At 40.1% G+C, this 12734-nt stretch overlaps 1 protein-coding gene across 1 annotated transcript in view; it reads left to right on the top strand.

The window, feature by feature from the left end:
• Nucleotides 1–6171: 6171 nt before the first annotated feature.
• HTR3B (5-hydroxytryptamine receptor 3B) overlaps nucleotides 6172–12734 on the top strand; it is a 34822-nt gene continuing 28259 nt past the window's right edge. Inside the window, exons 1-2 of the mRNA XM_019809146.2 lie at nucleotides 6172–6211; nucleotides 10635–10795. Coding sequence (XP_019664705.1) covers nucleotides 6172–6211; nucleotides 10635–10795 — 201 coding nt within the window. The remainder of the gene's footprint in view (nucleotides 6212–10634; nucleotides 10796–12734) is intronic.

Raw genomic sequence — 12734 nt, forward strand, 5'->3', positions numbered from 1 at the left:
CGCATTCACTCACCAGCTAGCTACCATTCATCTCATTGCATTCTTTTTTTTTTTTTTTAAAGATTTTATTTATTTATTCAACAGAGATAGAGACAGCCAGCGAGAGAGGGAACACAAGCAGGGGGAGTGGGAGAGGAAGAAGCAGGCTCATAGCAGAAGAGCCTTGTGGGGCTCGATCCCAGAACGCTGGGATCACGCCCTGAGCCGAAGGCAGACGCTTTAACCGCTGTGCCACCCAGGCACCCCCATCTCATTGCATTCTTATCTATCACCAAGTTCTTTGAGCTTTCTTTTTTTTAAGTTTTTAATTTTATTTTAAAGATTTTATTTATTTATTTGACAGAGAGAGACAGCCAGCAAGAGAGGGAACACAAGCAGGGGGAGTGGGAGAGGAAGAAGCAGGCTCCCAGTGGAGCAGGGAGCCCGATGTGGGATTCGATCCTAGGACCCTGGGATCACGCCCTGAGCTGAAGGCAGACGCTTAACGACTGAGCCACCCAAGCGCCCCTCTTTGAGCTTTCTTATCTTATATTCCCCAGTGTCAGCCACAGTTCCCCACATAGTGAGCAGATGAATGGATAAATAAATAAAACAAGCTCTAACAGCTCAAAGTCCTTGCCCCATCTTAAGTCCACAGCAGGTTGGAAATATCCAGAAATTTAGACCCAAACCAGAATATCTTCCTGGCTGCTGTGGTTGACCGTGGACTCTACACAGAAAAGTTCTAAATGGGCCTACATGGAGAGGTCCTGGGTCCTGCAGTGAGCCACAGATCAGGGAAGATTCCCAGAGCCAACACAGCAAGACTTCAAGGCCCATCATCTGTGTGGAAGGCCTGGACAACATGGACCTCTAAGTCAGACTACCTGCCTTCCATTGCAATTGAAGCTGTGTCCTGGAGCTGATGTCGTCAGAGGCTTGAAAAGAAGCAGCAAACCTGTGATTCCACGTTCCTCTAGTTTGGGAGGCACATCTCACTCCAGGTAACCTCGAGACCCCTGAATTTGAGGCACCCTCTGAGAGAACCAAAGAGGCATGAACTACCTGTGTTTGTGTCCCATGTTTGTCCTTTGCACTGCTTGCTAGCTGGTTCTGGAGCAAACCAAATAAAAGCAGTCTTGCTCTGAAGATCCCACCCATCCTTTGTGAGTTGGTGGTGAAAGAACAGCATATTGGATTTGGTTATGAAAAAGCTTGTCCTTTTTGGTGTCCTCTTTGTTGCATAAACCAAACTTCTTTTCTGCCCACTTGTTAATTCTTCCCTCCCTTTCTTTCTTCCATGCTTCTCACGTATTTAACGAGTACTAACTAGGTGCCAAGCTCTGTGCTGGAGATACAAAGATGAATAACGCACAGTGTTCTACCCTCAGGGAATTCACGGGATTCTGGAAGAAATAGGGAAGTAAACAAATAGTCTTAATTTAAAAAAAAACACACAAATAGTCGTAATATCCTTGAAAAAATGCTATAACACAGGAGCTCTCTATGAGGCCCTGGAGGTTCAGGGAGTGGCCAAGCACACTAGCAGATGTTCAGGAGCCAGCTGGTGGGAGGAGCCCTAACTGATAGGGGTTGCTGATTTCTAAGTGCAGCATACCTTCTCATCATGGCTGATTTCAAGCTACTAATGTGATGTCACTGAACACAGAGTTGGGAAGGGATGTACACAGTTGGCTCTTTTGCTGCAGTAAGAGCCAGCTCCAGTATATCAGCATGATTTCACTTTCTAAGACCCTGAGCAGAGAATCCATTCAAGCTGTGCCTGCGTTTCTGACCTATGGAACCATGAGCTCATCAGTGAGTTTTGTTTTCAGCTGCCAAGTCTGTGGTAATTTGTTATGTTGCCATAGAAAACTAAACAGAGCCTATTATACAGATGTGAAAACTAAAGCTTAGAAACGGTAAGCGATTTGACCAAGGCCATAAGCATCTAGGAAGTGATGGAGCTGGGAGGGAAAATGAGATGTGTCAGACTTGAAAGCCTGGAAACTTACTCCCGTGTTCTATGACTTCCCATAGAAAACCATGTCACATAGCCATGAAGGGCCAGAGTCATGGGGGATACTATTCCTCTGTTCGCCTATTCATTCATTCATTCATTCATTCATTCACTCACTCACTCATTTTTAAAGACCAGAAAAAACCTGTGCATTATTATTAAAAATGAAATTCTGAGCAAGAAGAAAATCAAATGTTGAGTGTGGTTTTGGACTTGAAGTGGTGCCCCAGTGGTTGCTTTGATATTTATTTCAGAGGATAATGCTATGGAGTAACAGAAATTTCATATGGGACTCTACTCATTAAATATTTGATTTTGGCTAGAGTATCCATTTCTACTTTTCTCCTCCAGCCTGACCAGATGTGCTCAGAAAATTTGGTTTCCCCCGAATATGTACATCTGTCAAAATTCCTGTCAATTTTAGCACAACTGCCAAGGGAGTGAACAAAGAGAGTTCGCCATTAACTTCAAAGAACTTTGTTGGAGAGGAATAAAGATATTTAAGGTCTATTTTGTGAACTAATTGCATTTGCATATTTATGGGATTTACTGATATAGCAGTAATTAAAAACTATTTAGTAGTCTTAAAGGACACATAACTCAGTTGCTGTTTGCATAATAAACACTTCCTTATTATGTTTGCATAATAAACCCTCTCTCCTGCCTTCTTCTAAAAGACACTGGTCCAGCTAAGAGGTGTCATATCTTACTTGGAAATAATGGCGAAACATAGTGCAAGGGCTCATGGGAATGTGGAAAGGGGGGCTACTGAAAGAAATAAATCTCTAGGGCATCTCTTAATGGTAGGCCAGGCCTAACCCTTGTTCAGGAAACAGCAAGATTCAAATCTCAGATTAAGTCTTTCTTTTCCCAGCTGAAACTTAAGAAGCCTGAATGGTTAGCTCCTGACAATTCCAATTTTTTATTTTAATACACTGATCTGCTTGAAGGACTGCATGGGGTTCGTCTCACATTCATCCTTCCTAAAGAGCTGTTTAAGGGTGGGGTGGTGGTGGTGAGATCCTTGAGTGATGGATTATAAGAAACAATGTGAGTAAAAAGTATTGTATTAAGGAGAAGAGACGGTTATCATGAAAAATTAAAGGTTGAACAGGGAAGAGATATCAAATCTAAAGGCACTGAGTAAGCAAACTACATCCAGACAGGACAGTAAGGCCATAAAAAGAAACATCTGGGCCATCTGGTGATCAAGGGAAGATCAGGAAGCATCTGTATATAAACTATTTTGAAGACAAGTCACTCACAAAAAACCTTTCCCATCTTGGCAGAATTCATCAGCCAATAAAGAGCTGTAATGGGCAGGATCAGCAGACTGTTGTTAAATTAGCTAATGAAGGTCGTAATGTACCTGTATTACACATCATTAGCAATGGCCTTCCAGTAACAGATGGGCATATGAGGAAGTAAGAAGAAAAGGGAGGGGAGGCATGTCCCAGAAGGTTTGACTTGGAGCCATGGCTTACTAAAATGCGTGGCAAGAATAATGTTGATCGTCATCTCTATTAAACCTTTGCATAAAGGCAGGCTTCTGTGTTGCTTTCCCATGAAAAGTGCTGTGTACATGGATAAGCTGCCTGTAGCTTGCCTTTCTCCCGATGGTCAGTGCTGGGACCTTGATGGACAGATCAGTCTTTGGTGATCTTCTCCGTTGCTAAAGCCCATTTATCTGGCCATTCTCTCTAAAGGGTATTTCTCAAACTTTCTATAAATTTGTATCAAATTTCCTCTACCAGATTACATTCCTTTTCTTTTCTGAAATATTTTCCAATACACAGCAAGATTGGAAGAATAGGAGAATGAACCCCCCAACCATTTGAGAATCAACTGCCAGCATGATGCTCTGTCACCTGTGAATACTTAGTGTGTGATTCTTACAAACAAGAACATCATGTGGTCTCAATTCCCTCAAAATCAGGGAATTAGCATTGCTACATCATTACCATCTAATCTACAGGCCCCAGTTTGAGTTTTACGAATTCTCCCCAAGATGTTCTTTGTAACAACAGGATCCAAGCCAGAATCACACATTGCACTGAGTCATCATGTCTCTCTAATCTGCTTTTGTGTGATAACAGTTTCTCAGTCTTTCCTTAACTTTCATAACCTTGACACTCTTGAAGATTATATGCCTGTTTTGTAGAATGTCCCACAATATGGGGTTATCTGGTGTTTCCTCCTGGATAGATTCAAGTTTTGAATTTTTTGCAGGATGATAACTGCAGCTGTGTCTTCTCAATTCCTCTTATCTCGTGGCACACAACTCCCATGATTGGTAATGTTAATTTTCATTGTTTGATTAAGGTGTTGTCTGCCAGATTTCTCCATGGAAAGTTTTGTTGTGTTTTTTTTTTAAATCATTGTGATTAATAAGTATCTTGTGTAAGTGTCCTGTTTTTCATCAAACTTTCACCAACTAGTTTTTATCAGACATTGATGTTTTTTGAGTGAATAATTACTATGAAGATTTTAGCATTCCTTCTACATTTATTAGTTGGCATTCTAACTTAAGGAAAAGCCTTTTCTTCTTTCCATTCATTTATTTAAATCAGCATGGACTTGTGGATTAGTATTTTATTTAGAGGGTTATAATTCTTCACTGTCATTATTGATTTTGATGCTCAAATTGTCCCAGATTTGGCAGTGGGAGACCCTTCAAGCTGATTATGCCCTTTTGTCATGTTCCTATTATTCTTTTTAGCACTTCTTTACTTTGTGATGTAACGAGATGTTCTAGGCTCTTCTTACACTTCTCCTGTCCAGCACTGAAATTGGTCATTTCTCCATTTCTTCCCTTTAGGTAGTTATGTTATTTAGAAACAAAGCTCTGCGTGTTGGGTGTACTCATTGTTACTGGGTTGTCTCTCCCTCCAAACCCACTGATGGATAGAGCTAGGGATGTATGTTTGTAAGGACATGTGTACACACACATTTACATCTGTGTTTACTTCCATTTTTAGCTAAACATGTATTGAAAACCATGAGTTCATACTCATACCTCCAAAACCAACTCAACACCACAGGGTTTGTCCTAGTTTTCTCCGTTTCCATATTTGTAACTCCTGTCACCAACAGTAGGACACCAAACAGGTTACATTTTATTGGTAGATGAAAATTAAGATGAGAGTTCATAGATTCTAAGTAAAGGGACCGAATAATTAGGAGGACAGGGATCAGGTAGGTACTTTTTCCCTCAATTTGTTCTGTGAAACTCATCTCAATCCTGTGCCTTTACAATCCCATTATAGTAAAAAGCAGACAGATGTTGGAAATGGTCTGAAATTTAGTTTTTGTTTCTAGAGTATGTAGGGGTCTACCAATGGGAGATAGGGTTATATAGAACCATGCCTCTTTCTCCTTAATAATGAAGAATGGATGGGTACTCAATCAAAAAGTGAAAGAACAGTTTTATCGAATGATGTTAAACTTTAGTAGTTCTCATCTTCAATAAGCCTGGAAGCATCCTCTCATACATAGTTACTTTCTGAATTGTGTGCAGTGACAATTGAAGAAGCACTCCCATTTATCAAAAATCAATGTTTCTTTTAATTAAAGGGGCTTAGGAAAAACAAAAAGCACTTTTCCCACCGTATTTGTTAGCCGTTGTCTTCATTAGACAATACCAGGTTTCCATTAGCTTTGTGTAATTCTAGAGCCCAATAACCACTGTCAGATGCTGAAGATGTAGCTGCATAAGTCTGATTTAGAACAGCTATTTAGATCTCAATTATTAATGAAATTAGTGTCCTGAATGTCAGCAAGAGCACTGCCTTAGGTAAAGGCTGTAAAGGAAATCATATTAGTGTGGAATTTCCTCTCCTTAGGGGCTCCTCTTAGATTACATTATTCACTTAGCTATCTCCTGTCAGGGAAATTGAAATGTTGGCCATGATCTGATCCTGGGGCAGAACCAAATGGAGAAGTTAAGGGGTATGGCAATGGCATCGATTCCAAAACATTTGTGTGGTGCTGGCATTGCCTTTGGTTCTGTTTAATGTTTACAAAATAGCGCCAGCAAGGACAGCACACACTGGCCAACAGAGAAGAACGGCGTGAAGAGGAGCCCCTTTAGGAAAAACTGACTGGCGGTCCATCCGATAGGCAAGTTTGCATTTCTTCTCTTTGGGCCAAGCCCGGGGACACCGGCAGGTGCCATGGCTCCTCTGTGGCCCTTCATCCTGGTGGCTGCCTCAGGTGGGTCCTTCTAATGATTTCATTTTAGGCATTGAATGTTAACTCTTAGACGCTAGAGCCAATATTTTTCTACCTTGTGCTGTATAACTCCTTATAAGTGTTTGTTTTTACTTATCAGCTGATACATACATATATATATATAAACAGTCACACAGTGGGGCTTTTTACGCACAGCTGAAAATATGCTGGAAATGTTATCATTGTTTCATAAATCTCTGCTTCTCTAGAAATCAAGCTTTCTTTGTGGCAATTTACACTGATAGTTTGGGGCATTCTTTTTCAGATTTGCTTTTATGTCTGAATAATAGATTTTTATTATCCAAAATAGTCTTGGCTTCGTTATACGCTTTCAGTAGCCCAGAGAAAGAGTCTCTTAGATGCAGCGTGTCTATAGACACCTGGATATCATTTTGGTATCAGGGGTTTCACCCAGCCATACAAAGTCTGTATAGATAATTAATAGATCTCTAGAAACAAGTACTAGAAACTTGCATGTTTTGAGTGTACAATTCCCCTTAAAATACTTTAAAAATTAAAATATTTTTCTGAATTTCTAGAACTAAACTTTTGTGATGCAAGTATTAACTCCACTGAATTGGGCCATTTGCGTTAAGATCCAATTGATTCTTAAAATAACATGCATAGATCAAAAATATATGTTTATGCTGGTGTTCCCCCAAATCCCCAATTTCTTGAGGGGGTCTCCTAGAGCTCATATCTAGGAGTTTCCATGTTTTAAAATATAACTGGAAGTGGAATGAGTCAATTATGGAGATGAGGAAGGAATTTGGTAGCCCAGCAGCTGGAAATTATTTTTTATTGGGCAGAGAAGAAAAATAGCCACTTATCATTAAAGCAGGAAAATCCTGAATGTTGAACTTAAAGGATAAAAGCATATCTTAATTATAAAAATGAAAATAGGAAATTTCATTAAATGCCAAATGGGTTTCTTAGCAGAAAATAATTGTGAACATTAAGCTAAGTAAGATAAAATAGAAAAATAAAGGTAAGGAAAAGGAAGAAATTCTTCTTAATGATGTGTCTTTCTAATGTTTTGTATTATGGTTGATTTTTGTTCTAAATGTGACAGAAAGTGTGTTTTAATGGTGTCTAGTAATCAGTGCTTGACCATAAATCATACTGGGGACATGTGTTGCCGAAAAATCTGCCCTTTGGAATTTTTGCTGGGTTGATATCAAGATGATTTGTAAATACAAGAGCACTAAACGAACCACCGATTCAAGGCCGCTGCTTGAAGGTAGTGTTCTGGGCAAGAGGCCTAGATCAGGAGACCTGTTTAGTTCCTACTGCACTACTCACCAGCCATGTGACCCTGAACAAGCCAATTAATCTCTGAGAGTTTCAGTTTTCCTATAGTTAAATGTTTATTTTGTATATCGTGAAGATCGAATAAGATAGCATTGTGAAATTGTAAGGTGCAAAGCAAATATAAGATAGTTTTGACCTGAAAACACACATACACAGAAAATAACAATAGGCTGTTTCCGCCCAGTGATGAAGACCATGCAGGACGTGCGTCTTCCTTTTGAGGGGCTGCTCACTGCTGTCCCTAGTCTTCTCAGGGCCAGATCGGTGTCGTGGCATGAGCAAGAGCTTGGGCTCTGGATCCAGATCAGTCATGTCTAAATTCCAGCCTCTTCATTTGCAAGCTGTAGGACTTTGGGTGGCATTAACCTCACTAAGCCTCTTGTCCCTCACCTGGAGTAAAGTGACCCCTCTGAGGGCTGGAGAGTACCCGTCTCATAAGGCTGTTGTAAAAGCCAAATGAGATAACTCATGTAAAATGCTCTTAGCCCAGTGCCTGGCACACAGCACGTATTTAGCCAGATTTGGGAATTCAATAGACCACACACCTTAATCTCAATCTCCTTGTAACTTCTCAGATATATGTGTAACTCTTTTTTAATCCTGAAGATGACATACTCACTAAAAGCGAGAACAGCTCTTTTCATCAGAGTGCCCAGAACTCTTTACCATAGAATTCGTTAAAACAAGGAAAACAAAGGGGGCGCCTGGGTGGCACAGCGGTTAAGCATCTGCCTTCAGCTCAGGGCGTGATCTCGGCGTTGTGGGATCGAGCCCCGCATCAGGCTCCTCTGCTGTGAGCCTGCTTCTCCTCTCCCACTCCCCTGCTTGTGTTCCCTCTCTCGCTGGCTGTCTCTATCTCTGTTGAATAAATAAATAAAATCTTTAAAAAAAAAAACAAGGAAAACAAAGGAATAATTCTATTGTATTCTTATTTTTAAAAAAATCTCTCTTCAGCTAAAAGTGCTTCATAGCTCAGTCCCTGACACATTCTACTTCCCAGAAATCTTACAGGTGAATTATTTGGAGCCAATTATTAGCATCCATAGAGGCAGTGCTAACGAGGAATCTTTCCTGGGTCTGTGGATAGCTTCCATCAGTGTCTGTTGAAACATCACTGAACTGTGAGTCATTTAGTGCTTGTGTGAATGTCACATTAGCTTTCAAGGGGCATAATTTACTGTTAATTAATGGTCACTTAAATCCTTAATCTCTCTCCTGTAATTGATCTTTCTCCTCAGGCAAATTCGCATTCATAGTAGAAATGTAATTTATTATTTCTTCCCATTTTAAACAAAGAACTCTTTACCCTTATAGTTTACTTAAGTATACTTTCATTTCCTTCTTATTTTTCCTCCTACCATTGCTTGTTTCTCTGTTGTTCCTTGTTCTAGATTCCAGAACTTTCTCTTTTTACCCAAAGACTTTGACATGTTCTGGAAAATATGTTTACCCATAGGGGACATACGGATTGTTTCCTAGAAAAGATAGCAGAAAGGAATTTGAGTCTTTATGAGCAGAGGGTACAGAGAAAACATTCATTTCGAAGAATTATGTTTTAACTCTGTCTCAGATAGTTTCCTGTATCAAAACATGAACATATCAATGTTTCCCCAACTGGGACTTAAATTGGGAGCTTCCAAGCGAGGTGAAACTGAAGTTGCCCAGAGCGAAGTTCACAGGAAAAGCACCAGACCAGCCTTGCTTTGTGCTCCTGACTTCTCTCCCCTGGGGTACACCAGCAAGAAATGGTCTCAGGTAGAGATGCACAGCACATTTTTTGACAATCACAGTTCACAAAAACCCTAAAAATGATGCCTGATGCAAGCCACCTACCTTAGTCCTGCATGCCTGAATAAGCGGATGCCATTTTAGACATCTTCTTGGGTGAATAGTTAGGGAGTTAAAATGCTCATTAGCTTCACAGTTCTGGTGGTAATGAAAGTGATTATTCCACTGCCCACGATGAGTCTGCAATTGCACCTCCAGTGTCGTCGTTAGCATTTTGGTCACACTGACATTGATAAATCATAGAAATTGCTGCCTGTGGCGGCAGGTGACACGACATCATTCATAAATAAATGGGTATAAACAGGACTGTCGCACAGGGAAAAGATATCTCATTTACAGTTTCATGCTGGATCCCACATACCTTCAGCAGCTCATCAAAATAACCATCAAACCCACTGAGAGGTGAGGTGAATTCACGCACAGGACACTACAGATAGATTTCACTCACGCACTGTGGCAGGAGGTGTGCAATTTGCTTCAGTCCAATGACTTAGCGAAGCTTTGAATCCCCCAGGAGCTGGCAAAGCTTGTGAGCAAAATATCTTTTTGCAATTCAGAGGAAACCCTCACAAATTTGTCGCTTCCAATTGTTGGCTCTCATTTCTCTTGCTTCTTTTCCCCTGCCTCCCCTGCCTCAACACCAATCACTGCTCCTCTGCAAATCAGGATTCCCAGGCCATAAAAAATGGTTGTTCTCTGAAACCAGAAAGAATTTTCCCAAAATGAAGATCTCATTTTCTGAGAAGTGTGTTTTCTTTAAAGACAGCTGAGTGAGAAAAGAGATTTTTTTTTTTGAGAAGGAAAGTATGAATTGGAATCTAATTAATCCCATTATTTAGGAATCCACACAGATCTTTGGGTTCACTGGTTTGTCCATGTTTCTGCTTGGATTTCCCATTTAACTGTTGAATTACAAATGGAAAAATCCAAGGAGGAGATCACTTTGGCTAAGCGTATAGGAGGGTTTTTTCTGTGTAACGGAGGGGGATGATATAGGAATAAAAGATTCTGTCTCCAAGATGCATGCTTGCTGTGAAAACAGAATTGTAGGTGCAGTTAGGATCCTTGGAGAGCGGGTTGATTTATTTATCTGTACAATGAGCTGTCCCTGTTGGACAGTGAGGTCATCAGCTTACTTTAAATAAGAGTCTGCCAAAAGGCCCACCAGCTGGCTGTGAACTTCAGAGTGGGGTAGCTGAAAACCGCATTCTGCTAGGAGCCACCAAGTCCTGAACAGTCTGAGATCTCCTCAAGATGCGAAGCTCTTCTTATTTTCGTCCTCGCAATGACAAGTGTTGTTTTTCAGAAATCCTAGCCATAGATACGCCTCATCCCAGGAATCCTGCTCTGTATCGTCTCACCAAGCAGCTATTACAGAAATATCACAAGGCAGTGAGGCCAGTTCACCACTGGACCGAGGCCACCATGGTATACCTGGATGTGTTTGTCCACGCCGTACTGGATGTGGTAAGGACCATCTTACCCTTTCCGATTCCTATTACCCTTTTTTGTAAAACTACCTGCTGTTTGTGCAGGAGCCTAGTTGAGCTGGTGGGGAAGTTGTACTAGACTCATGTTAGCAGTGAGCCTGAGGTAAAACATTTGTTAGGCAAATCATGCTTTCTAGTCCCCAACTTGCGATGTGAGAGGCAGATCATCTAGAAATAGGAGTTTCATGGAATTAAGAGGCTTTAAAAATTGTGGTCATAGATCACTGTACATATTTTATGAGTTTGCTGAAACCAAAAAATGGTCATAGGTATTTTTTTCCTATGGCTCACATTTCTCAGCGATAGTAGATTTAAGAAAAACATCTACCACTTATTGTCTGAAATTGAGAAAAAGAAAAAAAAGTGTCCTGGTGTTTGAATTTATACCCAGGGTGTTTGCTAGGGGTGGTGAAGGAAGATTTGTTTATAAAGCTATCTTCTATATCTAGAAAGTGGGTTGCTGTGGGAATTAAGTGAGAAAATTCATGGAAGGCAGTTAGCAGAGGTCTGAATAGTCTGTCTGCAAATGATGGCTTACCTTTGCTTCCTCTTTCTCCTTTTTTCTTAATCACAAAGTCTTCAGGATCAATAGGTCCCAGATTTATTTTGATTTTTTTTTAAGAGCAGACTTCACTGAACTTGTTAGTGTAGCTTAATATTTTTTTCAATTTACTTTTCAAAACTTTTCTAATTGAGGTATAACATACATATGTTGAAATACACAGATCTTGAGTATACAGTCTGATGAGTTTTGATAACTGGGTACACCCATAGAATCCACACCCCTATCAATATAACAAGTATTTCCATCACCTCAGGAAGGCCCCGCATTGACTTTTTAGCCAATCCCCATCTCTCCATCCACAGAGACAATCACTGTTCCAATTGCTTTCATCATAGATTATTTTTCCCCTTTCTAGAATTTCATATGAATGAAATTTTATTGTGTGCCCTCTATTGTGTCTGGATTTTTCATTCAGCATCATGTTTTTGAGGTTCACTTATGTTGTGTTTATCAGTAGTTTTTCTTTTTTATTGATGAGTAGTATTTGGTTATGGTTATACCATGATTTGTTTATCCATTCTTTCTGGTTTTTTAGGGAGAGAGCACAAGAGCAAGCAGTCAGGGGTTTGGGGGCAGGTGGAGAGGCAGAGGGAGAGGGAGATAGAGAATCCTTAAGCAGGCTCTATGCTCAGCGCAGAGCCCAACACGGGGCTGAGTCTCACAACCCTGAAATCATGACCTAAGCCAAAATTAGGAGTTGGACACTTAACCGACTGAGCCACTCAGGTGTCCCTGTTTATCCATTCTTATGTTGATAGGCGTTTGGGTTGTTTCCAGTGTTGGAATATTATTAATAAAGCTGCTATGAACATTCCTATACAAATCTTTTTGTGTAAATGTTTTTATTTCTCTTGGGTAAAATCTAGAAGTGGACTAACTGGCTCAGACAGGTGTATCCTTATGGAGAAACTGCCAGACTGATTTTCAAAGTGGTTGTATATTTTACACTTCCACGAGTCAGCTGTGAGAGTTCCCATCACCCCACATTCTCATCAATATTTGGTGTTATCAGCCTTAATTTCAGCCATTCTGTTGAGGGTGTAATGGTATTTCATTGAGGTTTTACTTTAAATTTCTCTGATGGCTAGTGCCCAGGAATTCTTTTTCATGTGCTTATTGGCTACCTACATATCTTTCTTTGTGAAGTACCTTTTTAAGTCTTTTCTTTTTTTTTTTATTGGGTTGTTGGTCTTTTTATTATAGACTTATAGGCATTGTTTATATATTGTCATATTTATACATTGCAAATATTTATTACCAATCTCTGGCTTGTCTACTAATTCTCTTAATGGATCTTATGATGAACAGAGATTTTAAAATTTAATGAAGTCCATTGTATATCAATTTTTTT

Source organism: Ailuropoda melanoleuca, chromosome 8 (assembly GCF_002007445.2).
Source record: "Ailuropoda melanoleuca isolate Jingjing chromosome 8, ASM200744v2, whole genome shotgun sequence".
Taxonomy (NCBI): Eukaryota; Metazoa; Chordata; class Mammalia; order Carnivora; family Ursidae; genus Ailuropoda; species Ailuropoda melanoleuca.